Source organism: Physeter macrocephalus, chromosome 21, assembly GCF_002837175.3.
Source record: "Physeter macrocephalus isolate SW-GA chromosome 21, ASM283717v5, whole genome shotgun sequence".
In the NCBI taxonomy this organism is placed as follows: Eukaryota; Metazoa; Chordata; class Mammalia; order Artiodactyla; family Physeteridae; genus Physeter; species Physeter macrocephalus.
The window spans coordinates 1,332,866-1,359,006 of record NC_041234.1 but is presented as its reverse complement, the minus strand read 5'-3'; the positions used below and the strand labels follow the sequence as shown (position 1 = coordinate 1,359,006).

General features: G+C 43.6%; 1 protein-coding gene across 1 annotated transcript in view; it reads right to left on the bottom strand.

Moving 5' to 3' along the window:
• The window catches only part of REPS2 (RALBP1 associated Eps domain containing 2), a 252,286-nt gene that overhangs the window by 135,299 nt on the left and 90,846 nt on the right, over positions 1-26,141 (bottom strand). Inside the window, exon 5 of the mRNA XM_024115285.1 lies at positions 17,781-17,878. Coding sequence (XP_023971053.1) covers positions 17,781-17,878 — 98 coding nt within the window. The remainder of the gene's footprint in view (positions 1-17,780; positions 17,879-26,141) is intronic.

The window sequence follows — 26,141 nt, the reverse complement described above, 5'->3', positions numbered from 1 at the left end:
GAATTGCAAGGAGGCATTGTGAGGGAGAACTTAAGAAGGGGGTGTGTATTGTTTCAACCACAGAACATTTCTGTTTAGAATATAACCCCACCCTGGAGGCCTCCTGTCAATGCTGCCTTAGAGTCCAGCCATTTCACCTGAGGGAGCGGTGCGATGATCTTTGTTAGAACAACACCTTTTTGGTGCCTTAGCAAATAAACCGTCTGGGGGAGCAAAAGCTAGGCTTGCTCCTAGCAAGCCCACAGTGACTCTGTGAGGACAGCTCCCCTGCCAACGACCTTTTGGAAATAAGAACACCATACTGCGACCACTGATCAAAGCATGATCTCATGAGCAAAGATATGAGAAGACTCAACCACCCTAAAGGGGAAGACTGGCTCACAGGCTGATAAGACTAGACCATAGCCCACGTGACAATTAAGCTGCCTACAGAAAGATCCGGGGATTGATCCATCATGGGGCAGAGAAAAAAGAATCAGGGAAGCAAATGATAGCCGTGCTTCTGTGTGGGGTTATGGTGGTCGTCCTCTGACCGCTCACGCCCTACATGCCTGGTGTACGGGTGACACCGAGTGGCTGCCCAGCCAGTGATGACATTTTCCAGCCCTTCCTGCAATTAGCCACAGCCATGCAAACTGAGTTTTAGCCAATGCAGTGGGAGCGCAAGTGACCTGCACCACTGCCAGGCAGGGCTAGCACCCCGTGGTCCTCCTCTATGCTTGTCCCCATCAGCCCACTGAGAAGGGGCGGCACAGCCACAGGACAGAAGCAGCCCTGTCGCCTGAATCATCATGTGGGGGAAAGCTGCCTGCCAATCTGTGAGATGAGTGAGAAGCAGACCTGCTGTGGGAAGTCATCAAAATGCGGGGCGTATTTGTTAGAGCGGCTGTTACTCCAACCAACCTACCCTTCAAGCGAGGCCCAAAGGAAAGGCACACCTGCCTAGCGCCAACAGCACAGCCGCTCCCGCATTGAAGACGAAGCATGAAGCCATCTTCCTTTTGTAATCTGACCACCTAATGACCTGAGACCTCTCTGAGCCCAAACAGCTTTCTAATTTGATTGCTCACGAAGACTGTCTTCCGGGACAGCATGTGGATGCATCTTTACAGCCGTCTTTCTAGGCTTGGTTAATATGAGTTTGATAGGAGATTCTCAGGGAGGAAGTACAGAGTAAAGAGAAAAGAGGGCTGTAGTAAAACTGGGAAAAACTGGGAAATGAGGAATGAAGAAAGGAGCTGATGAAGGAGGTGGAGCTCTGCGATTTTGTTTTTCACATTCGACTGTTCCGTATCATACTCTATAGCCTCATTTATACTGTTTCCCACCTCGCTCTCATTCTAACGTAAGGCCCATGAGGACAGGATATTTTGTCGATTCTGATAACGGCTATACCCCAGAGCCTAGAAAAGTGCCTATCACATGGGAAACACTCAAAAGACGTTTGGCGAATAAGTGAACAAATAAACAAATGATGGGACAAGCTGTCAATTCTGACTCATAGACAGAACGGTTAACCTGAGCCCTCCTATAATGACTGGAGCTGAAGTTTAGATGTACTTACCAAACAACTGTCACCCAACAGTGTAAAGGCTGGGCCCTCTCCCTTACCTATGAAATCAGAGGGAGAAGAAAACTTTTTTTTTTCTTTTTATTTTAAAATATTATAGATTCGCTGGAAGTTGCAATAAATAACTTCTGTTTTTACCTGTAGCAAAGTTAGTTACAATTAAATCCTAACAAAGCAATACAACTTTATCAGTTTCTTCATGGAAATAAATTCACAAAGATGCCTTTAATCACATACTGCCAAACTTACTTAGGGATCTAATCTCAACAGCTTAGAAGGCTGAAGCCCAGACTATAGGAATCTCTGAGTCTAATGAGCAATGCACAGTTGCTGCTTATTATGATAAACTAAATTTTTTAGATGATCACCACAGACATCAGAGAATGTCAGATAACATGTACATTACGTGCCAGACACTGTAAGCACCTAATACACAGGATCTACTTTCATCTTCACAACAACCCGCAAAGTAGATCCCATTAGTCCCATTTTGCAGAACAGGAAACTGAGGATTAGGGAAGGGAAGTGACTTACCAAGACCACACACCTCGTAAATGGTAGAGCCAGAACATGAACGGAGTCCAGAGTGTATACTCACTCAGCGAGCTCTGTGGTTCCCCCCTCTTAACCATCCATCCGTCCTTTAGCCAGGTACCATTTCCTTTTAAGAACTAACCTCACTGTAATGCCTAAAATACTGTCACAATTCTGCAGACTGAGGATCTGAGTTGAGGATACAAATATCCTAAACTTCCACTTCCCCCTCCATTACCTAGTTTAGTTGTAGATTTTGGCCAGTGAACTATTAAATCATACAGACAGAGCACCATCTTATTTCTCACATAACTTTTGCTTATAAGCATCTGGCACGTTTCCACATCAGGAAAGAATCCTGTAGAGAGCCATACAATACAGATATTCAATCACTGCGCTGTTATTTTAGTATGTGGCAGTAACACTATTTTGATTAACAAAAGAAATGCTTATGAGTAATCACTGTCTCCAATTCTTCCACCAGGAGCCAAGATCTCCTACTCAGAAGGGCATTTTTCCTTAACGATTGTCAGGATTTTGCTCTCCGCTTAGAGGGGAAGAGCAGGAGAAAGCAAGAAATCAGCAGTAAGAGGAGCCTTGGACGAGGCTGCGGGCTTCCGGTGCTATTACACTAACGTGCCAGCCCCATCCTTGCTGATGAGGTCAAGGCTGCCTGTCTCTTCCCCACTGCCCTCCCCTTAACACTCAAGGCAGCCTGAGGTCAGATGGGAAACAGATGCACCAAGAACTCAGGCTGAATCCATGGAATGCTTTAGAGAGTGAGACTACAGACTGGAGGTGCAACAAGAGTGCAGGTTCTGGAGGCAGACAGGTTTGGGTTCAAATCTGGGATGGTCACTTACTCACCATGAGACCTGGGTCACCTACTTCACTTCTGAGCCAACAGTTCCCCACCTACCTCTGCGGACTCACCTCCCCACGACTCCAGGCTCCAGCCACACCAGCCCTCTTCCAGCACTCCATGCTACACAGGGCACAAGGGCTCACTAGACACGGGCTCCACCCCCTCTTAGCATAACGCCCTGCACTGCAGACAACGGCTACGTAAAAACTACACCTTCTGAACACCTCTGCTGCTAGAATGCCACACTGGAGTCAGGTTCCACTGAACACGCCCACGGAAGACAGATGAAGAACCGAGTCGCACGGTGCAAGAGGCAGGGAACAGAGCGTTCACTTTGCCAGCCTTGGTCATGCAGGTGGGGCACCGGGGCGAAAGCTAGGGCAGCAGTTGCCCCATTCCACAGCTCTGCTCGCGGCAGAGGCGAGGCTCCCTTAGCCACCAGTTCTGCTGTGGGGTTTGGGAATTGTTCCTGCAATCTCAGAACACAGTCTGAATTTTCAGTCCTTCCAAAGAGTTGGCAGGCTCTCCACACCCCTTATTATAAATCCCTATTTGCTTCAGCTAGTCAGAGTAGATTCTGGTGTCAACAGTGAAGCATGCCCTTTGTCCAGACTTTTCCTGGGGCGTGAGACACCCCTCTCCTCACCTCCCAGCACCATCCCTCCCTGCCTGGTGAACTAGGAGTCCTCCTTCACAGCTTAGTCCAGCATCACTTCTTCAGGGAGGCCTCCCTTCCCTTTCCAGCCCCAGGGCCGATTTCTCTGTTATATGCTATCCAACCGCTCTCTTGCCTTCAGGGCAACTGTCAGTTTCCCATCATACACGCAGAGGCAGGATCATGTGATTCCCATCCATCTCCCCGCTCAGCTGCTCCTCCACAGCAGGCACCATGTTTGTCATCCTCAGGGCACGCTGGCATGGCGGCTGACCCATAGAGGCCACTTAGTAAGGACTTCCCAATGGATGAGTCGAGGACACAATCTGGCAGGCAGTCTACCCTGCAATCAAGACTGCTGGGAGGACGAAAGGGCACAGACTAGTGAAGAGGCCGGCACAGCACGGGGCCCAGAGAAGCACTCTGTCGGTAGTGCCTCTTGCTGGGACAGATGATCGGGAGCATGACACCGCCTGCTGCCCTGAGATCGGGGGACACTGATGCGCTTAGGGGTAAAATGGTGCCCTTGTAAGGGAGCCTTTCCTGTTCACACCACACTATCTACTGAGACCAAAGGGTCCTAGGAAACAAACACCACACTCCCTTCCAGCTTTACAAAGTACTCTCTGACACCAGGAGTTCAACTGGGTGTTTTCGGCTATATCCAAGAGGCTAATTCAGAGGCACCCTGTCTACCAAATCAGTGTGGGCCCTAGCTACTAGCAGGAAAGTTCTGGACACCATAACCCTTTAATGAAATGCTCACAGCTGGGGTGGAAAAGCAACACTGACCCCACAAATAAAATGTGCTTATTTGCTTTCATCTAACCAACCTGTCTAACCACATGGATGCTAGAATCCTAACGTGTACCAGCCGACCATTCTTACGTTCCCCACCGCCTCTAAGCATGGATTCTGAAAGGCCTTAAGGCGGCACCCCAATCAGTCATGATATTTACTGAATCAATATCTTTGTCCCATAAACATCCTTCAATCTCTATCCCAGACACCCTCCTCTTATATCCTAGAGTCACATTTCTTTCAATGATCCAGTATCTCTTCACTATTCTCATCTCATAACACAGAACATTTTTGCCTTTCACGTAGAAGTGTCGCCCAGCGAAGAAACCAGGTGACTGCCATCACTTTAATCATTAAGAAGGGTAGGTACATGGGGAGCACCTGAGGAATACCATAAGCGACAGCTACAAAAGATTTAGGCTGAGAAAAGTAAATTTCAGTATCATTCAATAAAACGTTTCAAAAATAAGGGATAGAAAATCTGAAAAAGAATTATAAATAGATGAAGGAAATAAGTAGGAAAAAGAGGCTGGATGCTATGAAAAATAGGACCTCTTTGTGGTAAGAGCAGTGACCACTGGGATATCTGTGTGTTCTAGGTAGATCCGGGGAAGTAGAACACATTAACCTTTCACCCCTTAGGAGATGACCAAACTCCATCTAGGGTTTCAAATCAAATAGGGAGTGAATCTGGTAAAACAAGATGTCAAACAGAGAACAAGTCACGTGCATTACGATAAATTTTATCAAACCAGTTCTTCCTGTTACACACAAAGGCAAACACACATATACCCTCTCCCTCCCTCCCTGCTGTCCCTCCCTCCCTCCTCCTCCTGCCCCCTTTCCCCTCACCCTTCCATTTCAGTCAGAGGAAGAGAAATTAGTTGCCTGAGCAATGCTGAGAGGTACACACACACACACACACACACACACACACACACACACACACACTGTGTTGACATTTACCATCCCTAAAACAGAAAATTTTCCCAGCCCTGATCTCTAGCCATAAACTAATTCAACTTTACTGCCATAAAGCTAGAAACAAGAAATCAGTGACAGTGGGCCTGGGGCACTCCAGAACCAAAAAGAAGTGGGGTCCCTAACCTCCTCTAAGGGCATCAGGGGCCCAGGACCTCCTCTCAACCACACAAAAGAAGTGCTAATTAAAACTACACCAAGATTTCATTTTTCACCTATCAGATTGGCCAAGATCCCTAAGTTTCTTAGCACACTGTGTTTGCATGGGTATGAGAAAATACACACTTTCATACATTGTTAGTAAGTGTGTAAATGGGCACCGCCTCCAATTTGAAAATCTCTACCAAAAATTCAAAATGTGTAGCCATTTCACCCAATTATTCCATTTCTAGGAACTATTCGTACATATATACAAACACTGTGATTTCAAGTTCTAGCTATTGATCAGAGGGGACTGGTTACATGATTTCTGGCAGATGTACACAAGGAAATACTATGCATTCGAAAAAACCAAAAAGATGAGGACATACTCTATGTACTCTTACAGACTGTTATTAAAGCTTATTGATAAGTAAAAACTGCAAAGTGCACAACAGATGTATAGTACGCTACCACACATGTAAAAAAGTGGATCTATATATTTTGCATATATTATATATAATTACATATAAGAATACCTATATTCACTTGTATATGCATAAAATAATCCTCTAATGATACAAAAGAAATGGGTCATGTCAAGTGCCTTGGAATGGGGAACTGGATGGCTGGGAGAAAGAGTGGGAAGGATACTTTTCTCTCTGTACCCTTTTGTATCTTTTGAATTTTTTACATTTTTTAAAAAATTTTTAATTGCTCTGAAGAACAAGAGTATTTGAAAGCTCACAGCCCATGATCCAATAAAATAACAGCGTGGTGTTTACTGCAGAATCTGAAACAAGCAACCAAAATCTTCGAGCGCTTTGGCTGCCACCTAGTGAGGAGGGAAATCATCACTAGGCGGTGTTTGGGCTCCAGCCACTCGGGAGAACGGCACGTGGCCGGCCTGCAACCTGAGGACTAGTGAAAGTGACCCGGTGCTGGAGGAGACACTGGGAGCTTCACAGGGGGCAAAGTCAGAGCTCGCAGAAAAGGGGCGAGGGGAAAGATTCCAAAGTAAGGGGGAAAGGCCTGAGGCCCTACTGAAAAACAAAACACCAACCCACACACAGGCCAAATGATGCCTTGCTAGGGATGTCCCGGACCCTGAAAGAGCCGCCACGGGCTGGCTACTTCCTGGTTCATCCCCTGGGTTGAGCATCAGGGAAGGGAACCACAGACACTGGGACAGGACCTGGTGTGCCCTACTTGCTTCCTGCTTCTTTCTGCTCCAAACTCGGAGCACCAGCTCCCTCATGACTCAACTCTCAGCCACCTCACTACATCCCACCCCAATCCTTCGCCACAGTAATCTCTAGTTTCTACTCTCCTTGTCCTCCTGGCATGCTGGTCCAGTCTACCTATAAAATAGCTTTCCCACCACAGAAAGTTCTCTCACTTCTTTCACCACACATGACACGGTCTTTGCCATTTAGAACCACACCAAAAGGACCAAAGGAGCAGACAGTACCCGTCTCTGGCCATAAGTACCTATGGGGCAGGGTAGGGGGGCATGGCAAGAAATTGAGATTGAGTGAGAATGAGGGGAAAAAGGAGACAACTAAGTTAAATACATGTTTTTCAAGTTGCAGACTTTTAGATTTATATGGTGGCTGGCTACCAATGTCTAACATCTCCTCCTATACCTGTTCATCAGAAAACTTTCACCGAAAACACAGCCAAACCCCCAATTAGAATGGAACGGTGATAAAGTTCTCTAAGTTCTGTTTGTCATTATTTTGTCTTTGAAATAAGAAGAGCAGCAAGTATTGAGAATTTGCCCCCAAAAGACTGTTAAGTTCATCCTTCCATAAAGAGAAAAAAAAAAAAAATCACAGCACGTATGTTTTGGGTTTAAAAAGTAAGTGTGGAAAAAAAAAGTGTGTTTGGCTTAAAATAAAAGGTATTTTTAGTGGGATCTGGCTGGAAGGATATTTCATTTCCCAGACCAGTCTCCCTAAAGCCAGGTAAAGGTATACTGCATATATTAGATATATAAGAATACTTGTATTTGCTCATATACGCATAAAACATTCCCAGGATAATACAAAACGAACAGACCACACTGGCTGCCTCTGAGATGGAAAACCAAAAAAGATCAGACGCCCATCCCTCCAGTTGACCCTCATGGATAAATGAGCGGATGAGCAATGAACTGCTTTTTAAGAATGAAAAAACGGAAACCTCACACGTACAAGAAATATTAGAAAGTTCTCACACTTCGTGTTGTCAATGGAGAAAAAGCACAGATGAATTAAGACAAAGGAGAAAAGCCGGAAGGCAAGACCGAGGCTGAAGAGTAAGGTTCCCATGCTGAGAACACTGACTGTGTGGGAAACACTGGGCAGCTCTGCGGGGCCTGCTGTGTCTATGGGGGTGCACAGGGGCCCGACACCAGCGCCTCGAGAGCCGCGGGTGATCTGCTGGGAGCCGTGGGCAGAGAGGGACAGGCTTCAATCAAGGGAGCAGGAGGACCACATTCGTGTTTTTGAAGATGATTTTTGTCCAAGATGAGGATAACGGATTTGAAGAGGCCAGTGGTGGAAGCAGGAAGAAAGAGTCAGAGGCTGACAGATTAGATTAGGTGACAGAGGGCAGCATGAACTGAGGAAGTGCAGAGAAACGGACAATTGAGAGAGGTATTTAGAAAGTGATATGACTAGTACTCGGTAGCCGATGGGCAGACAGGATGAGAGGGGCGTCAGAAACAGCGAGCCGTGTGCTGGACCACGTGCCAGGGGCATGGAGCCAGGGGCAGGAGGGTGAGAACTGCTTTCGTGGGAAAAGACGTGCTTAAAGTGACGGTGGGGGGACTTCTCTGGTGGTCCAGTGGCTGAGACTCTGTGCTTCCCAATTCAGGGGGCCCATTTCAATCCCTGTCGGAGAACTAGATCCCACATGCATGCCGCAACCAGGAGTTCGCATGCCGCAACTATTATTAAAAAAAAAAAAAAAAAAAAAAAGGATCCCACATGCCACAACGAAGATTCCGCACGCGGCAACAAAGATCCCACGTGCCACAACTAAGACCTGGGGCAGCCAAATAAATAAATAAATATTAAAAAACAAAAAAAAGTGACAGTGGGACATTCGAGTGAAGACATCTGGCAGGTGGTGAGATGTGGCCATCAGGCTCCATGTAGCTAAATAGTAACAGAGTGAGAACTAGACCCAGGGATCCCCAACACGCAAAGGGCAGGTGAAGGAGGAAAACTGAAATAAAAAGCTTAGGAAGAGGCAGTCACAGAAGCAGCAGACAAACCAGGAGAGGACAGCGCGAGCAGGAGGGTCAATTCTAAACCCTACGCCAGCAAAATCACAAATGACTACGTGATCTAGATGGTTAGGATCACTTGTGAAAAGTAAACCACAAAATGACCTAGCAACACACCATGACAGAGAAGCAGGAAAGAATATTTACCATTTCTTTACACACCACTGTCAACCACCCACCAACACAGGATGTGCTCAGTATCTGAAATTTCAAGGGGAAAAACGTCCAACACCTGAATGAAAAAATCAAAATTCCGAAAATATTAAGACTGTTCATTCCAATGTCTGGGACTGAATTCCACATAAGCACCTCTGACATGCCAAGCCCATGAGCTGCAACAGTGCTGAACCAGAGTCCCTAAAAGCCTTCCCCCGTTCCCAGAGGCCACCCTTCTTCCAATCAGGCAGGACGGACTTGAATACAAGGCCACAGAGGAAGCTAGGAGAGAGCGAGGCTGCCACCAGCCCATGCGCATGGCAACATGGGGAATGAGTGACCCCGGCCCAGCCCAGCGTCACACCCAATCCCTATTAATCCCCTGCCACCAAAATCTTCCACTTTACATCCTCTCATGTACATGGCTAACTCAGGTTGGCATTTTGCTGCCTGGGACATGGAGTTCAGCCAAACCAAGTTGAAAGGAGTAAGAAGGAAACCTAAGAACTGAAGAAAGAAAAACACATCAGCCACGAAAACCACAGACTGCTGTCCCGAAAAAGGCCCCTTGCTCTCATCTTAAACAGAAGGCAATGCTCCAAACAGGAGGGGGGACCTCCACTGACACCAAACAAACATTAAGGGAATCAGACTGCTGCAGAGTATTACAATGGTCTGTTAAATCCATTCCAGCTCATTCGTGTTACAGAAAAAGAGAAGAAACTTGCCCAAGGGCATGCAGAGCCTGCCTGGACCTGGGCGAGAACATGTCTGGCTTTTCTGCACAGTCCCATAAGTCCTTCTAATGGCCAATGGCTGCCAAATACTTCTATCCAGCCCCAGCTCTCCCAAGAGCTCCAGCCCCATATATCCTACCAACTCCTTGACACCTCCTCTTGGCTTGTCTCTAAGGCTCAAATTCCAGTATGCAACACTGATCTCATGATCTTGCCTCAACACTCCCAATGCTAGCTTTTCATTCAGGGCTTCTAGGCTTAACAGATGACATCACCATCCAGGCGGTTCCTGAGACAAAGACCAGGAAATCGTTTCCAGTGTTTGAACTCTAGCCCTACCACTTCCTAGCTGTGACCTTAGGCAAACTAAGTAAGGTCTTTATACTTCAGGTTTTGTCATCTGAAAAATGGGATAATGACAGGAATTAGCTCATAAGATAAGCCCTGAGCACTGCAAGAGAGGTGTATAAAGTGCTTAGCTGATAGAAAACATCTTTGTCCGCACAGCTCCCTCTAGCCTCTCACCTGCTCTCCCCCGCCCCACCCCCGACCCGGTTAACATGGTTCAACCCTTCCCCTTTCAACTCGAGTCTGACTCCCCTCGGCAAGCCTCCCTTGATCAGCCCCTGCCTGCCAAGGCCAGGACCTAACTCACACCGCCATTTTTCGTCCTCAAAGCACACTGTAATTTCCACTCATCACATATCGTAATTATATATACTTTGTGATGGTCTGATCAATGGCCATCTCCTCCAATAGTCTATAAGCTCCATGAGGGCAGGGACTGGGTGTGTTATACCTCATTTTCGTATTCTCAACACAATACCTGGCACTTAATAGGTATTTAGTAAATATTAGTTGCTTGAAGCGCTCAAGAAGCACGTTTACCAGCAGAAAAACAGACCTAGAGATCAGAAGAGAAGTCCCAGGACACCAATCCAAGTTGAGAGCCCATGGCCATCTCAGCCAGGTGGCTAAGCAGAAAGGGCCCAGTGAGCCCCATCCAAGCATGGCGAGGTTCGGGATTTACTGCTTGTTTGACCGTCATTCTAACAGTTCAGGATGTGGTCTCCACAGCACTAGAACAGACTCTGCAGAAACATGCATGGCCACACCTCACAGATTTTTTACATGAAGCCCAGTCCCTCCGATACCTTTCCTAATGTAACCATCACTCCACAGTGGGTGTGATTCTCGTGTTTAAAAACACGTATTTTTGTACCACAGGACCTCTAAATGCAGCCAACTACTCCATCTGCGGCTCAGCTGAAGCAACAACTGTCTGTTCCAACTTGGGGGTAAAACTGAGCTCTGCTGGACCTAGGAGAGAATGGCATCTTGGCTCCCCGATATGGTACCAATAAGGGATTTTCAGGAATATTTTTACTACACCCAACGTTTATTTATACAGCAACTCTAGAACCTAGCCTCCTTGTAACATGGGACTCTAACGTATATAGGAAAGTATTGGAAAGAGCAGGTTTTGACACTGGGCAGGCCTGGTTCGAATTCTGGCTCTGCCACTTACTAGTTATGAATGAAACCTTAGACCCATGACTTGACCTCTCTCGGCCAGTTACCTCATCTATACTAAGAGATACAACAATACCTAGATCTGATAGTTGGAGGAAGAATTATACACAAATACACAGCATGTGGCTGAATTATCTACCACCTTTAAGAAAATTCTTTGTACACAGAGTTCTACCTCAGAAGTTAAGTTCTGTACCATGCCTAACACAGAGCCCCATCCCCAGAGGCTATAAAGTGAACACCTCAATCTCCCTTTGCCTTGTTTATTCTCTTCTAGAATACCAGCCCACTTCTTCATGGGAGTATCTGACATCACCCGTCTATTGTGAGAACTCCCTGAGCATCAATGATCCTTCTTCCTAAGTTGGACAATTGAAATGTTATACAAACCACCCTACTTCCTCTTGTCTTTAGAGTCAAACAGCCAATCCAGTTTTCTCAGGGTTTTTCTCATGCTGACATACACACACACCCTTTTTTGGGACTATGACTTCACCAGCATAGGACTCAGAGGTACTACACAAGGTAACAGTTGCAGACACGGGAAAAAATAAGAGCTCTTTATCCAAAGGAAACACTGGAGAAAGGGAAGCTGAAGTTTGCTAAGTTGTGGTGTAGCCGGGAGAAACTGGGAGATCACTTGTGCTTCTGCCATATTGTAGAGATTACAAACAGAAAACTAGTTGCTGCCACTTATAAAATAACTGTTCTCCAAACAGCACTGAACTAGGGAACTAGGCACTGAGAGAAAATACAGGAGAACCACCTCTGCCTTCCAAAGCTTGCAACGTAACTGGAGGCACAAAACAAAATGGGCAATAGCGAACTATGCACTGAATAAGTAATATTAAAGAATAAGGCAGAGATAAGATAGGCTGTTTTGGAAAACGTAGAGGCCTCCTGAAGGAGGTGCCTACTGCTTAGGCAGATAAAGGTGGAAGGGCATTTTAGACATACCAAAGATTAAGAACCAGCCCGGATTAGTCTAGAGACACTGAGAAGGGGAGAAACACACACAGTAGAAAAGATTTAGGAAAATACACAAGCAACAGAACAAGAAGTACAATATTTGCATTAGGGGGCAGTTTTATGTCCTCCTTACAAAAACAAAACAAACAAACAAACAAAAGCAGGGCCATCAAAAAGCCATACCCCCGAAGTCTCCCACTGGCATAACCCCACAGCGGCGTCACTTACCCGGATAAGGGAAGCCTGATGCCGAAGGGGTTTGGCTCCTGGGCCCCCCAACGAGGGTCCCTCAGGCTGGACAAGGGGCTGTCTAGCTTCATAAGGAGCTGAAACAGCAGGAGGGAAAGTCAGCATGGTAGACAAAGATTCCACCCAAAAATTATGATTTCACACACAAATTGCTACAGTGTCTGCTTTTCAGGGAAGAATTAGCAAAAGAATTAGTTTACAGGGATAGGGCAGCCTAAGACAAACAAACCTTGGTGCCCCTGGGTACAATTTAACTGAACAATCTAAAGACAGTCACCCAATTCATGATAAGGCAGGAAAATATTTACATCAGGTTAAGATTAGGAATAAATTAGAAAGGTGGAATGGTGTGAACCTAAACTGGGATAAAAAATAATGAGAGTAGTTAGGAAAGTGCCATGTTTTAAGTGTTCAAATTCTAAATATAAGGTAAATTCTATATATACCCTGCTATTTAAAAGGCTTCCATTCATCATCCACACCCCCAAAGAAGCAAGAAAAGGAATATGCATTTTGAACATTAAGAATCAACGTTATCATTTATTTTGTTTTATTTTTTTTTAATACTTTTTTTTTTATTTGACTGCATTGGGTCTTCACTGCTGTGCGCGGGCTTTCTCTAATTGCAGCGAGCGGGGGCTACTCTTCGTTGTGGTGGGTGGGCTTCTCATTGTGGTGGCTTCTCTTGTTGAGAAGCACGGGCTCTAGGCGCGTGGGCTTCAGTAGTTGTGGCACGTGGGCTCAGTAGTTGTGGCTCGTGGGCCCTAGAGTGCAGGCTCAGTAGTTGTGGCGCATGGGTTTAGTTGCTCCACGGCATGTGGAATCTTCCCGGACCAAGGCTCGAACCCATGTCCCCTGCATTGGCAGGCGGATTCTTAACCGCTGCGCCACTAGGGAAGCCCCTATTTTGTTTTATTTTTGAAAATAAATGCCACTGTCATCTTTTCCTTAACGGAAAGAATGTAAAACCAAGTAGAGAAAACTACAAAAAGGAATAAATGCATTTTATATTTATTATTTTATCACTTAATAACCAAACTAAAAATAATTTTTCTACCTTTAAGAAAAGGTTTTAAGCCACCAAAATGAATGCATTTTTTTCATTCCTTTTATTTCCAGAACACTTAATAACGACCTTGCCAATACGGTAGGAAAACAGTTAAATGTAACCAGGTAGTATTCAGCTCCAACAGAAAGGAGAAATTATCACTTAAGATGAAACCATTTCTGATCTCTGTGGGTTAACATTTCAGGTTTTTGGAAGTACATAAACAAGTAAAATGCCTTTTTTCTGTAGCTTCTTATAAATAAAATTACATAGAGACAGCAGAGCAGCCTATTATGGCATCACCTTCAGCATACTTTGAACTTTTTAAAATAAAGAAGGTATAACAGCACGTTAAGAACAACAAACCACTCTTGGGCTCACAACTGCTCTTTGTATTTCCTCCAAGGAACTGGAACACAGTATTATAACACATTAAATTACATTAAAACATCAAAATCACTGCCTGGCAAACCATGACATGGATTTTCTGACCCTGCTAAGAATGTATTAAAAATACAAAACCTGCAAAAGAAACATACACAGAGAGCACACAGTCCAAATCTTAAATAAGTCTCACATGGTAGGCAGGTGTTGCCCTCAGAGAAGGATTTTTAAGATCATTCCATTTTGATGGAACATCAAATTTAACTCCTGTAGGAAGGTTTGAACCACAGCAAACTGTACCACGGCTGGGATACCAGTGGTCATGAGCTTCTCCTGGGAAGCTGGCCTCACATGGCTCTGCCTCTGGCTCCCCTCAGAGGGAGGGAGCTTCTACTGCTCAGGAGGGACACATGTGGAGGGAGGCCGCCTGGCCCATGGCTCCAGTCCCTCACCGACAAGGGTCTTCCTTCCCTTGGAAGAGACAAACACATCTTATCAATAAGGCTTGAAGGCTCAGCCGCATGGTGGGTCATTTTTGGAGAAGCCTGGCCTCAATGGCAGATTTTCTCTTCCTATTCCTGTGGGAAGCCTGAGTTGTCCACACCTGCCTGTGACTGGAAAGATGAGTGTCTAAAGCCCTCTGGTCACAAATCTTAGACACATGCTCCAATCAGCTCTACTGGTACCACAGCTGATATTCAGGCCACCATCAGTCTGACTCCTGCCTCGCTCCTCAAGTGAAACTGAACTCAGGAGGTAAAAAGGTAAAAGGTAAAAGGCTCGTTTCCTCTACTCTCCTTCCTCCCAAATAAAGCCTGAAACATGCAACTCAATGCAAAATAAACAATTCTTAGATCCCCTTATAAGAGGTTGAATAAGGAACTAGAAGTACCACCTTTCTCCAAGGGGAGGAGTATAAAATGAACCCTAAAGATTTCATCACTCTGAGATTCAGTGTCAAACTAGAACAGAGACCACAACTAACTGCCCCATAAAGACTCCCCATCTGCAGTCACCCAATGAACGATACCCAAAAGGTGACTTTCAAGAATACTTAAGAGCTTCAAAAATAAAACGGGTGCCAGATTCTAGAAACACAAAAGGAAATACGAGCGAATATCTGAGCACCTACAATGTGCCACGAATTGTGCTAGGAACAGATGTTTATATAACATTCCTCGTTTCATCCACAGAGCAAACCCCTCTGAGGCAGAGATTATTCCATTTCACAGATAAGGGAAACTGAGGCTCAGAAAAGCAAAATACCCATAGTCACAGAGGCTAGAAATGGACAGAAATGAGAAATGTAGGCCCACTAAGTCTACCTTTAGGCCCAGGAGATGGACATCACAGCCCATGCTCTTAAGTGAGAAGATACGTAGAACTGATACATCAGAATAAGATGTATAAGAAAAAGTAGAACAGACATTGATTTTAAGATAAGACATGAGATATCAGAAGAAACAGGTAAAAAGAGTCAAAAGTAGTTGCCTCTGACTGGAAGGAACATACCTCAACGTAATAAAGCCCATATAAGACAAACGCACGGCTAACATCATACTCAGTGGTGAAAAGCTGAAAGCATTTCCTCTAAGATCAGGAACAAGACAAGCATGCCCACTCTCACCACTCTTATTCAACATAGTTTTGGAAGTCCTAGCCATAGCAATCAGACAACAGAAAGAAATAAAAGAAATCCAAATTGGAAAGGAAGAAGTAAAACCGCCACTGTTTGCAGATGACATGATACTATACATAGAAAATCCTAAAGCTGCCACCAGAAAACTATTAGAGCACATTAGTGAATTCAGTAAAGTAGCAGGATACAAAATTAATATGAAGAAATCTGTTGCATATCTATACATTAACAACGAAGTATCAGAAAGAGAAATTAAGGAAACAATCCCATTTACCACTGCAACAAAAAGAATAAAATACCTAGGAATAAACCTACCTAAGGAGGCAAAAGACCTGTACTCAGAAAACTATAAGACACTGATGAAAGAAAATGGAAGACAACACAAACAAATGGAAATATATACCATGTTCTTGCACTGGAAGAATCAAAACTGTTAAAATGACTACACTACCCAAGGCAATCTACAAATTCAATGCAATCCCTATCAAATTACCAATGGATTTTTCACAGAACTAGAACAAAAATTTTTTTTAATTTGTATGGATACACAAAAGACCCCGAACAGCCAAAACAATCTTGAGAAAGAAGAATGGAGCTGAAGGGCTTTCCTGGTGGCGCAGTGCTTAAGAATCTGCCTGCCAATGCAGGGGACATGGATTCGAGCCCCGGCCCGGGAAGATCCCATATGCCGTGGAGCAACTAAGCCTGTGCACCACGACTACTGAGCTTGCGCTCTAGACCCCGCGAGCCACAGCTACTGAGCCCTCGTGCCACAACTACTGAGCCCGTGCACCTAGAGCCTGTGCTCTGCAACAAGAGAAGCCACCGCAATGAGAAGCCCGTGCACCGCAACGAAGAGTAGCCCCCACTCACCGCAACTAGAGAAAGCCTGCGTGCAGCAACGAAGACCCAATGCAGCCAAAAATAAAAAAATAAACGTATTTTAAAAAGAAGAATGGAGCTGGAGGAATCACACGTCTTCACTTCAAAAGAGCAGGTTTTGACACTGGGCAGGCCTGGTTCGAATTCTGGCTCTGCCACTTACTAGTTATGAATGAAACCTTAGACCCATGACTTGACCTCTCTCGGCCAGTTACCTCATCTATACTAAGAGATACAACAATACCTAGATCTGATAGTTGGAGGAAGAATTATACACAAATACACAGCATGTGGCTGAATTATCTACCACCTTTAAGAAAATTCTTTGTACACAGAGTTCTACCTCAGAAGTTAAGTTCTGTACCATGCCTAACACAGAGCCCCATCCCCAGAGGCTATAAAGTGAACACCTCAATCTCCCTTTGCCTTGTTTATTCTCTTCTAGAATACCAGCCCACTTCTTCATGGGAGTATCTGACATCACCCGTCTATTGTGAGAACTCCCTGAGCATCAATGATCCTTCTTCCTAAGTTGGACAATTGAAATGTTATACAAACCACCCTACTTCCTCTTGTCTTTAGAGTCAAACAGCCAATCCAGTTTTCTCAGGGTTTTTCTCATGCTGACATACACACACACCCTTTTTTGGGACTATGACTTCACCAGCATAGGACTCAGAGGTACTACACAAGGTAACAGTTGCAGACACGGGAAAAAATAAGAGCTCTTTATCCAAAGGAAACACTGGAGAAAGGGAAGCTGAAGTTTGCTAAGTTGTGGTGTAGCCGGGAGAAACTGGGAGATCACTTGTGCTTCTGCCATATTGTAGAGATTACAAACAGAAAACTAGTTGCTGCCACTTATAAAATAACTGTTCTCCAAACAGCACTGAACTAGGGAACTAGGCACTGAGAGAAAATACAGGAGAACCACCTCTGCCTTCCAAAGCTTGCAACGTAACTGGAGGCACAAAACAAAATGGGCAATAGCGAACTATGCACTGAATAAGTAATATTAAAGAATAAGGCAGAGATAAGATAGGCTGTTTTGGAAAACGTAGAGGCCTCCTGAAGGAGGTGCCTACTGCTTAGGCAGATAAAGGTGGAAGGGCATTTTAGACATACCAAAGATTAAGAACCAGCCCGGATTAGTCTAGAGACACTGAGAAGGGGAGAAACACACACAGTAGAAAAGATTTAGGAAAATACACAAGCAACAGAACAAGAAGTACAATATTTGCATTAGGGGGCAGTTTTATGTCCTCCTTACAAAAACAAAACAAACAAACAAACAAAAGCAGGGCCATCAAAAAGCCATACCCCCGAAGTCTCCCACTGGCATAACCCCACAGCGGCGTCACTTACCCGGATAAGGGAAGCCTGATGCCGAAGGGGTTTGGCTCCTGGGCCCCCCAACGAGGGTCCCTCAGGCTGGACAAGGGGCTGTCTAGCTTCATAAGGAGCTGAAACAGCAGGAGGGAAAGTCAGCATGGTAGACAAAGATTCCACCCAAAAATTATGATTTCACACACAAATTGCTACAGTGTCTGCTTTTCAGGGAAGAATTAGCAAAAGAATTAGTTTACAGGGATAGGGCAGCCTAAGACAAACAAACCTTGGTGCCCCTGGGTACAATTTAACTGAACAATCTAAAGACAGTCACCCAATTCATGATAAGGCAGGAAAATATTTACATCAGGTTAAGATTAGGAATAAATTAGAAAGGTGGAATGGTGTGAACCTAAACTGGGATAAAAAATAATGAGAGTAGTTAGGAAAGTGCCATGTTTTAAGTGTTCAAATTCTAAATATAAGGTAAATTCTATATATACCCTGCTATTTAAAAGGCTTCCATTCATCATCCACACCCCCAAAGAAGCAAGAAAAGGAATATGCATTTTGAACATTAAGAATCAACGTTATCATTTATTTTGTTTTATTTTTTTTTAATACTTTTTTTTTTATTTGACTGCATTGGGTCTTCACTGCTGTGCGCGGGCTTTCTCTAATTGCAGCGAGCGGGGGCTACTCTTCGTTGTGGTGGGTGGGCTTCTCATTGTGGTGGCTTCTCTTGTTGAGAAGCACGGGCTCTAGGCGCGTGGGCTTCAGTAGTTGTGGCACGTGGGCTCAGTAGTTGTGGCTCGTGGGCCCTAGAGTGCAGGCTCAGTAGTTGTGGCGCATGGGTTTAGTTGCTCCACGGCATGTGGAATCTTCCCGGACCAAGGCTCGAACCCATGTCCCCTGCATTGGCAGGCGGATTCTTAACCGCTGCGCCACTAGGGAAGCCCCTATTTTGTTTTATTTTTGAAAATAAATGCCACTGTCATCTTTTCCTTAACGGAAAGAATGTAAAACCAAGTAGAGAAAACTACAAAAAGGAATAAATGCATTTTATATTTATTATTTTATCACTTAATAACCAAACTAAAAATAATTTTTCTACCTTTAAGAAAAGGTTTTAAGCCACCAAAATGAATGCATTTTTTTCATTCCTTTTATTTCCAGAACACTTAATAACGACCTTGCCAATACGGTAGGAAAACAGTTAAATGTAACCAGGTAGTATTCAGCTCCAACAGAAAGGAGAAATTATCACTTAAGATGAAACCATTTCTGATCTCTGTGGGTTAACATTTCAGGTTTTTGGAAGTACATAAACAAGTAAAATGCCTTTTTTCTGTAGCTTCTTATAAATAAAATTACATAGAGACAGCAGAGCAGCCTATTATGGCATCACCTTCAGCATACTTTGAACTTTTTAAAATAAAGAAGGTATAACAGCACGTTAAGAACAACAAACCACTCTTGGGCTCACAACTGCTCTTTGTATTTCCTCCAAGGAACTGGAACACAGTATTATAACACATTAAATTACATTAAAACATCAAAATCACTGCCTGGCAAACCATGACATGGATTTTCTGACCCTGCTAAGAATGTATTAAAAATACAAAACCTGCAAAAGAAACATACACAGAGAGCACACAGTCCAAATCTTAAATAAGTCTCACATGGTAGGCAGGTGTTGCCCTCAGAGAAGGATTTTTAAGATCATTCCATTTTGATGGAACATCAAATTTAACTCCTGTAGGAAGGTTTGAACCACAGCAAACTGTACCACGGCTGGGATACCAGTGGTCATGAGCTTCTCCTGGGAAGCTGGCCTCACATGGCTCTGCCTCTGGCTCCCCTCAGAGGGAGGGAGCTTCTACTGCTCAGGAGGGACACATGTGGAGGGAGGCCGCCTGGCCCATGGCTCCAGTCCCTCACCGACAAGGGTCTTCCTTCCCTTGGAAGAGACAAACACATCTTATCAATAAGGCTTGAAGGCTCAGCCGCATGGTGGGTCATTTTTGGAGAAGCCTGGCCTCAATGGCAGATTTTCTCTTCCTATTCCTGTGGGAAGCCTGAGTTGTCCACACCTGCCTGTGACTGGAAAGATGAGTGTCTAAAGCCCTCTGGTCACAAATCTTAGACACATGCTCCAATCAGCTCTACTGGTACCACAGCTGATATTCAGGCCACCATCAGTCTGACTCCTGCCTCGCTCCTCAAGTGAAACTGAACTCAGGAGGTAAAAAGGTAAAAGGTAAAAGGCTCGTTTCCTCTACTCTCCTTCCTCCCAAATAAAGCCTGAAACATGCAACTCAATGCAAAATAAACAATTCTTAGATCCCCTTATAAGAGGTTGAATAAGGAACTAGAAGTACCACCTTTCTCCAAGGGGAGGAGTATAAAATGAACCCTAAAGATTTCATCACTCTGAGATTCAGTGTCAAACTAGAACAGAGACCACAACTAACTGCCCCATAAAGACTCCCCATCTGCAGTCACCCAATGAACGATACCCAAAAGGTGACTTTCAAGAATACTTAAGAGCTTCAAAAATAAAACGGGTGCCAGATTCTAGAAACACAAAAGGAAATACGAGCGAATATCTGAGCACCTACAATGTGCCACGAATTGTGCTAGGAACAGATGTTTATATAACATTCCTCGTTTCATCCACAGAGCAAACCCCTCTGAGGCAGAGATTATTCCATTTCACAGATAAGGGAAACTGAGGCTCAGAAAAGCAAAATACCCATAGTCACAGAGGCTAGAAATGGACAGAAATGAGAAATGTAGGCCCACTAAGTCTACCTTTAGGCCCAGGAGATGGACATCACAGCCCATGCTCTTAAGTGAGAAGATACGTAGAACTGATACATCAGAATAAGATGTATAAGAAAAAGTAGAACAGACATTGATTTTAAGATAAGACATGAGATATCAGAAGAAACAGGTAAAAAGAGTCAAAAGTAGTTGCCTCTGACTGGAAGGAACATACCTCAACGTAATAAAGCCCATATAAGACAAACGCACGGCTAACATCATACTCAGTGGTGAAAAGCTGAAAGCATTTCCTCTAAGATCAGGAACAAGACAAGCATGCCCACTCTCACCACTCTTATTCAACATAGTTTTGGAAGTCCTAGCCATAGCAATCAGACAACAGAAAGAAATAAAAGAAATCCAAATTGGAAAGGAAGAAGTAAAACCGCCACTGTTTGCAGATGACATGATACTATACATAGAAAATCCTAAAGCTGCCACCAGAAAACTATTAGAGCACATTAGTGAATTCAGTAAAGTAGCAGGATACAAAATTAATATGAAGAAATCTGTTGCATATCTATACATTAACAACGAAGTATCAGAAAGAGAAATTAAGGAAACAATCCCATTTACCACTGCAACAAAAAGAATAAAATACCTAGGAATAAACCTACCTAAGGAGGCAAAAGACCTGTACTCAGAAAACTATAAGACACTGATGAAAGAAAATGGAAGACAACACAAACAAATGGAAATATATACCATGTTCTTGCACTGGAAGAATCAAAACTGTTAAAATGACTACACTACCCAAGGCAATCTACAAATTCAATGCAATCCCTATCAAATTACCAATGGATTTTTCACAGAACTAGAACAAAAATTTTTTTTAATTTGTATGGATACACAAAAGACCCCGAACAGCCAAAACAATCTTGAGAAAGAAGAATGGAGCTGAAGGGCTTTCCTGGTGGCGCAGTGCTTAAGAATCTGCCTGCCAATGCAGGGGACATGGATTCGAGCCCCGGCCCGGGAAGATCCCATATGCCGTGGAGCAACTAAGCCTGTGCACCACGACTACTGAGCTTGCGCTCTAGACCCCGCGAGCCACAGCTACTGAGCCCTCGTGCCACAACTACTGAGCCCGTGCACCTAGAGCCTGTGCTCTGCAACAAGAGAAGCCACCGCAATGAGAAGCCCGTGCACCGCAACGAAGAGTAGCCCCCACTCACCGCAACTAGAGAAAGCCTGCGTGCAGCAACGAAGACCCAATGCAGCCAAAAATAAAAAAATAAACGTATTTTAAAAAGAAGAATGGAGCTGGAGGAATCACACGTCTTCACTTCAGACTATACTACAAAGCTACACTCATCAAAACAGCATGGTACTTGCGCAAAAACAGACACATAGATCAATGGAACAGGATAGAGAGCCCAGAAATAAATCTATGCACTTATGGTAAATTAATCTATGACAAAGGAGGCAAGAATATACAGTGGAGAAAAGAGTCTCTTCAATAAGTGGTGCTGGGGAAAGTAGACAGCTACCTGTAAAAGAATGATATTAGAACATTCTCTAACACCATACACAAAAATAAACTCAAAATGGATTAAAGACCTAAATATAAGACCAGATACTATAAAACTCCTAGAGGAAAACATAGGCAGGACACTCTTTGACATAAATCAGAGTAATATATTTTTGGATCCGTCTCCTAGAGTAATGGAAACAAAAACAAAAATTAAAAAATGGGACCTAATTAAACTCAAAAGCTTTTGCACAGCAAACGAAACCATAAACAAAATGAAAAGACAACCTGTGGAATGGGAGAAAATATCTGCAAACAATGTGACTTGACAAGGGCTTAATTTCCAAAATATACAAATAGCTCATACAGCTCAATATCAAAAAAACAAACACCTCAATAAAAAAATGGGCAGAAGACCTAAATAGACATTTTTCCAAAGAAGACAAACAGATGGCCAACAGGCACATGAAAAGATACTCAATATCGCTAATTATTAGAAAAATTCAAGTCAAAACTACAATGAGGTCCCACCACACACTGGTCAGAATGGCCATCATCAGAAAGTCTACAAATAATAAATGCTGAAGAGGGTGTGGAGAAAAGGGAACCCTCCTACACTGTTGGTGGGAATGTAAATTGGTACAGCTACTATAGAGAACAGTATGGAAGTTCCTTAAAAAATTAAAAATACAGTTGCCATATGCTCCTGCAATCCCACTCCTGGGCATATATCTGGACAAAAGTCTAATTTGAAAAGATACATGCACCCCAATGTTCAAAGCTGCACTACTCACAACAGCCAAGACATGGAAGCAACCTAAATGTCCATCAACAGATGACTGGATTAAAAAAAGATGTGGTGTGTATATTTATATATATATACACACATATACATACAATGGAATATTATTTATCCATAAAAAAGAATGAAATAATGCCATTTGCAGCAACATGGATGGACCTAGAGATTATCATATTAAGTGAAGTAAGTCAGATAGAGAAAGAAAAATATATTACTTATATGTGGAATCTAAAAAAGTGATACAGGACTTCCCTGGTGGTACAGTGGTTAACACTCCGCGCTTCCACTGAAGGGGGCATGAGTTCAATCCCTGGTTGAGGAATTAAGATGCCACATGCTGCGTGGAGAGGCCAAAAAATAAATAAATAAATGTTTACAAAACAGAAATAGACTCACAGACATAGAAAGCAAACTTATGGTTACCAAAGGGGAAAGGAGGGGAGGAATAAATTTGGAATTTGGGATTAACAGATACACACTACTGTATATAAAATAGATAAACAACAAGGACCTACTGCATAGCACGGGGAACTATATTCAATATCTTGTGATAACCTATAATGGAAAAGAATCTGAAAAAGAATATATATACATATATGTATAACTGATTCACTTTGCTGTACACTGAAACATTGTGAATCAACTGTAATTCAGTTAAAAAAAAAAAACATATTTTTAAAAAGGAAAGAAAGTAGTTGCCTCTGGAGACCAGAAACAGGTTGAGTGGGAAGGAGAAGTATTACTGCGATTTAAACATCATCTTTTAAAATACAGATAAAATATAGATGGCAGTATCTGCCTCTGAGGGTTGTGGTAAGTAGAAAATAGTGCACATAAAGAACTCTGAACAATGCCTGACACATAAGTCTTACCCAATGAGCATAAGCTATAGATACATCCAGCAAAGGAGGCTAGCAGGAGCCCAGGAGAGAGGTAGAAGAGAGGCTCTGAATCACAGACTGGTCCAAAGATGCTCAGTCTGATTTAAAACATACACATACACCCCATTAGCCAGGAATCATGGCAGAGTCTTAGACAGAGAACAACCCCAGAAAAATGTGTTCCTAGAAAATTGTCCTAGCAGCAAAGCTGCTTTCTGAAAATGCATAAATCCAAGTTTAAGGATCATGATGTAGGAAGGGGCAACAGAAACTTAGAAAACAATGTTTCAAGAACAAAAGAGTGCCCACAAGGAGATGTCACTTCACATGTAATAGAATAGCTAAGATTAAAAACACTGAAGAAAGAAACTAGAGTACCAACTGCTGGCAAGGAGCACTGAACTCTCATATATTGCCAGTGGGAGTATGCAGCCACTTGGTGAAACTCTTTGGCAGTTTCTTATACACCTACCCTAAGGTACAGTAATTCCACTCCTAGGTGCCAGGAAAATCACAACAATGTCACAAAAAGACACACATGAATGTTCATAGCATCCTTATTCATAACAGCCAAACCCTGGAAATAACCTAAATGTCCATCAACAGAAGAATGGATCGTCACACCATGATACATTCATACAATGGAACAATACTGGGTAATAAAAAGGAACAAACTGGGCTTCCCTGGTGGCGCAGCGGTTGAGAGTCCGCCTGCCGATGCAGGGTACACGGGTTCGTGCCCCGGTCCGGGAAGATCCCACATGCTGCGGAGCGGCTGGGCCCGTGAGCCGTGGCCGCTGAGCCTGCGCGTCCGGAGCCTGTGCTCCGCAACAGGAGAGGCCACGACAGTGAGAGGCCCGCGTACCGCACAAAAAAAAAAAAAAAAAAAAAAAAAAAAGGAACAAACTATGGAGACACAACCCCATGGAGAATCTTAACCACTATGCTGAGGGAAAGACACCCGAGAGTTCGGTCATTCAATATGATTCCATTTATATGAGGTTCTGGAAAAAGCAAAACTAGTCTACGATGATAAAAATCAGAACTATGCTTGCATTGGGGGGGCGGGGCGGGGAGGGAGTGACTCGAAAGGGGCATCTCTGAGGTAATGGAAATGTTGGTTTTAATGTCAGGCAGACTACTTTTTTTATTGAAGAATAGTTGATTTACAATATTAATTTCAGCATAGTGATTCAATATTTTTATAATTATATTCCATTTAAAGTTATTATAAAACAATGGCTGTATTTCCCTGTGCTGTACAATATATCCTTGTAGCTCATGTATTTCCTACATAGTAGTTTGTACCTCTTAGTCCCCTACTCCCCCACCCTGCAACCACTAGTTTGTTCTCTATATCTGTGAGTAGGTTTCTGTTTTGTTATATTTATTCATCTATTTTATCTTTTAGATACCACATATAAGTGATAACATACAGTATTTGTCTTTCTCTGTCTGACTTATTTCACTAAGCGTAATTCCCTTTTTAGGTCCATCCACATTGCTACAAATAGCAGAATTTCATTCTTTTCTATGGCTGAGTAATATTCCATTGTGTGTATGTATGTACGTGTATCTTCTTTCTTCATTCATCTGTTGATGGACACTTAGGTTGCTTCCATACCTTGGCTATTGTAAATAATGCTGCTATGAACACTGGGGTCCATGTATTTTTTCAAATTTGTGCTTTCATTTTCTTCAGATATATACTCAGGGGTGGAATTGCTGGATCATATGGTAGGGAAATATTTTACTCATGATCAAAGTGGTGGATACATGAACATATCCATTTGTTAAAACTCAAATTGAAGATTTTATTTTAAAGACTTTTTTTTTATATGGACCTTTTTTATTTTTTTAATTTTTGGCTGTGTTGGGTTTTTCTCGCTGTGCGCGGGCTTTCTCTAGTTGCGGCAAGCGGGGGCTACTCTTCGTTGCAGTGCGCAGGCTTCTCATTGCGGTGGCTTCTCTTGTTGCGGAGCACGGGCTCCAGGCACACGGGTTTCAGTAGCTGTGGCCCGCAGGCTCTAGAGCGCAGGCTCAGCAGTTGTGGCACACGGGCTTAGTTGCTCCGCAGCATGTGGAATCTTCCCGGACCAGGGCTCGAACCCGTGTCCCCTGGATTGGCAGGCAGATTCTTAACCACCGCGCCACCAGGGAAGTCCTGATGTGGACCATTTTAAAAGTCTTTATTGAATTTGTTACAATATTGCTTCTGTTTTATGGTTTTGGGGTGGGGTTTTTTGTTTTGTTTTGTTTTGTTTTGTTTTTGGCCCCAAGGCATATGGGATCTTAGCTCCCTGACCAGGGATCAAACCCGCACCCCTGCACTGGAAGGCGAAGTCTTAACCACTGGACCGCCAGGGAAGTCCCTCAAATTGAAGATTTTAAAAATGTGCATTTTATCATATGTAAAT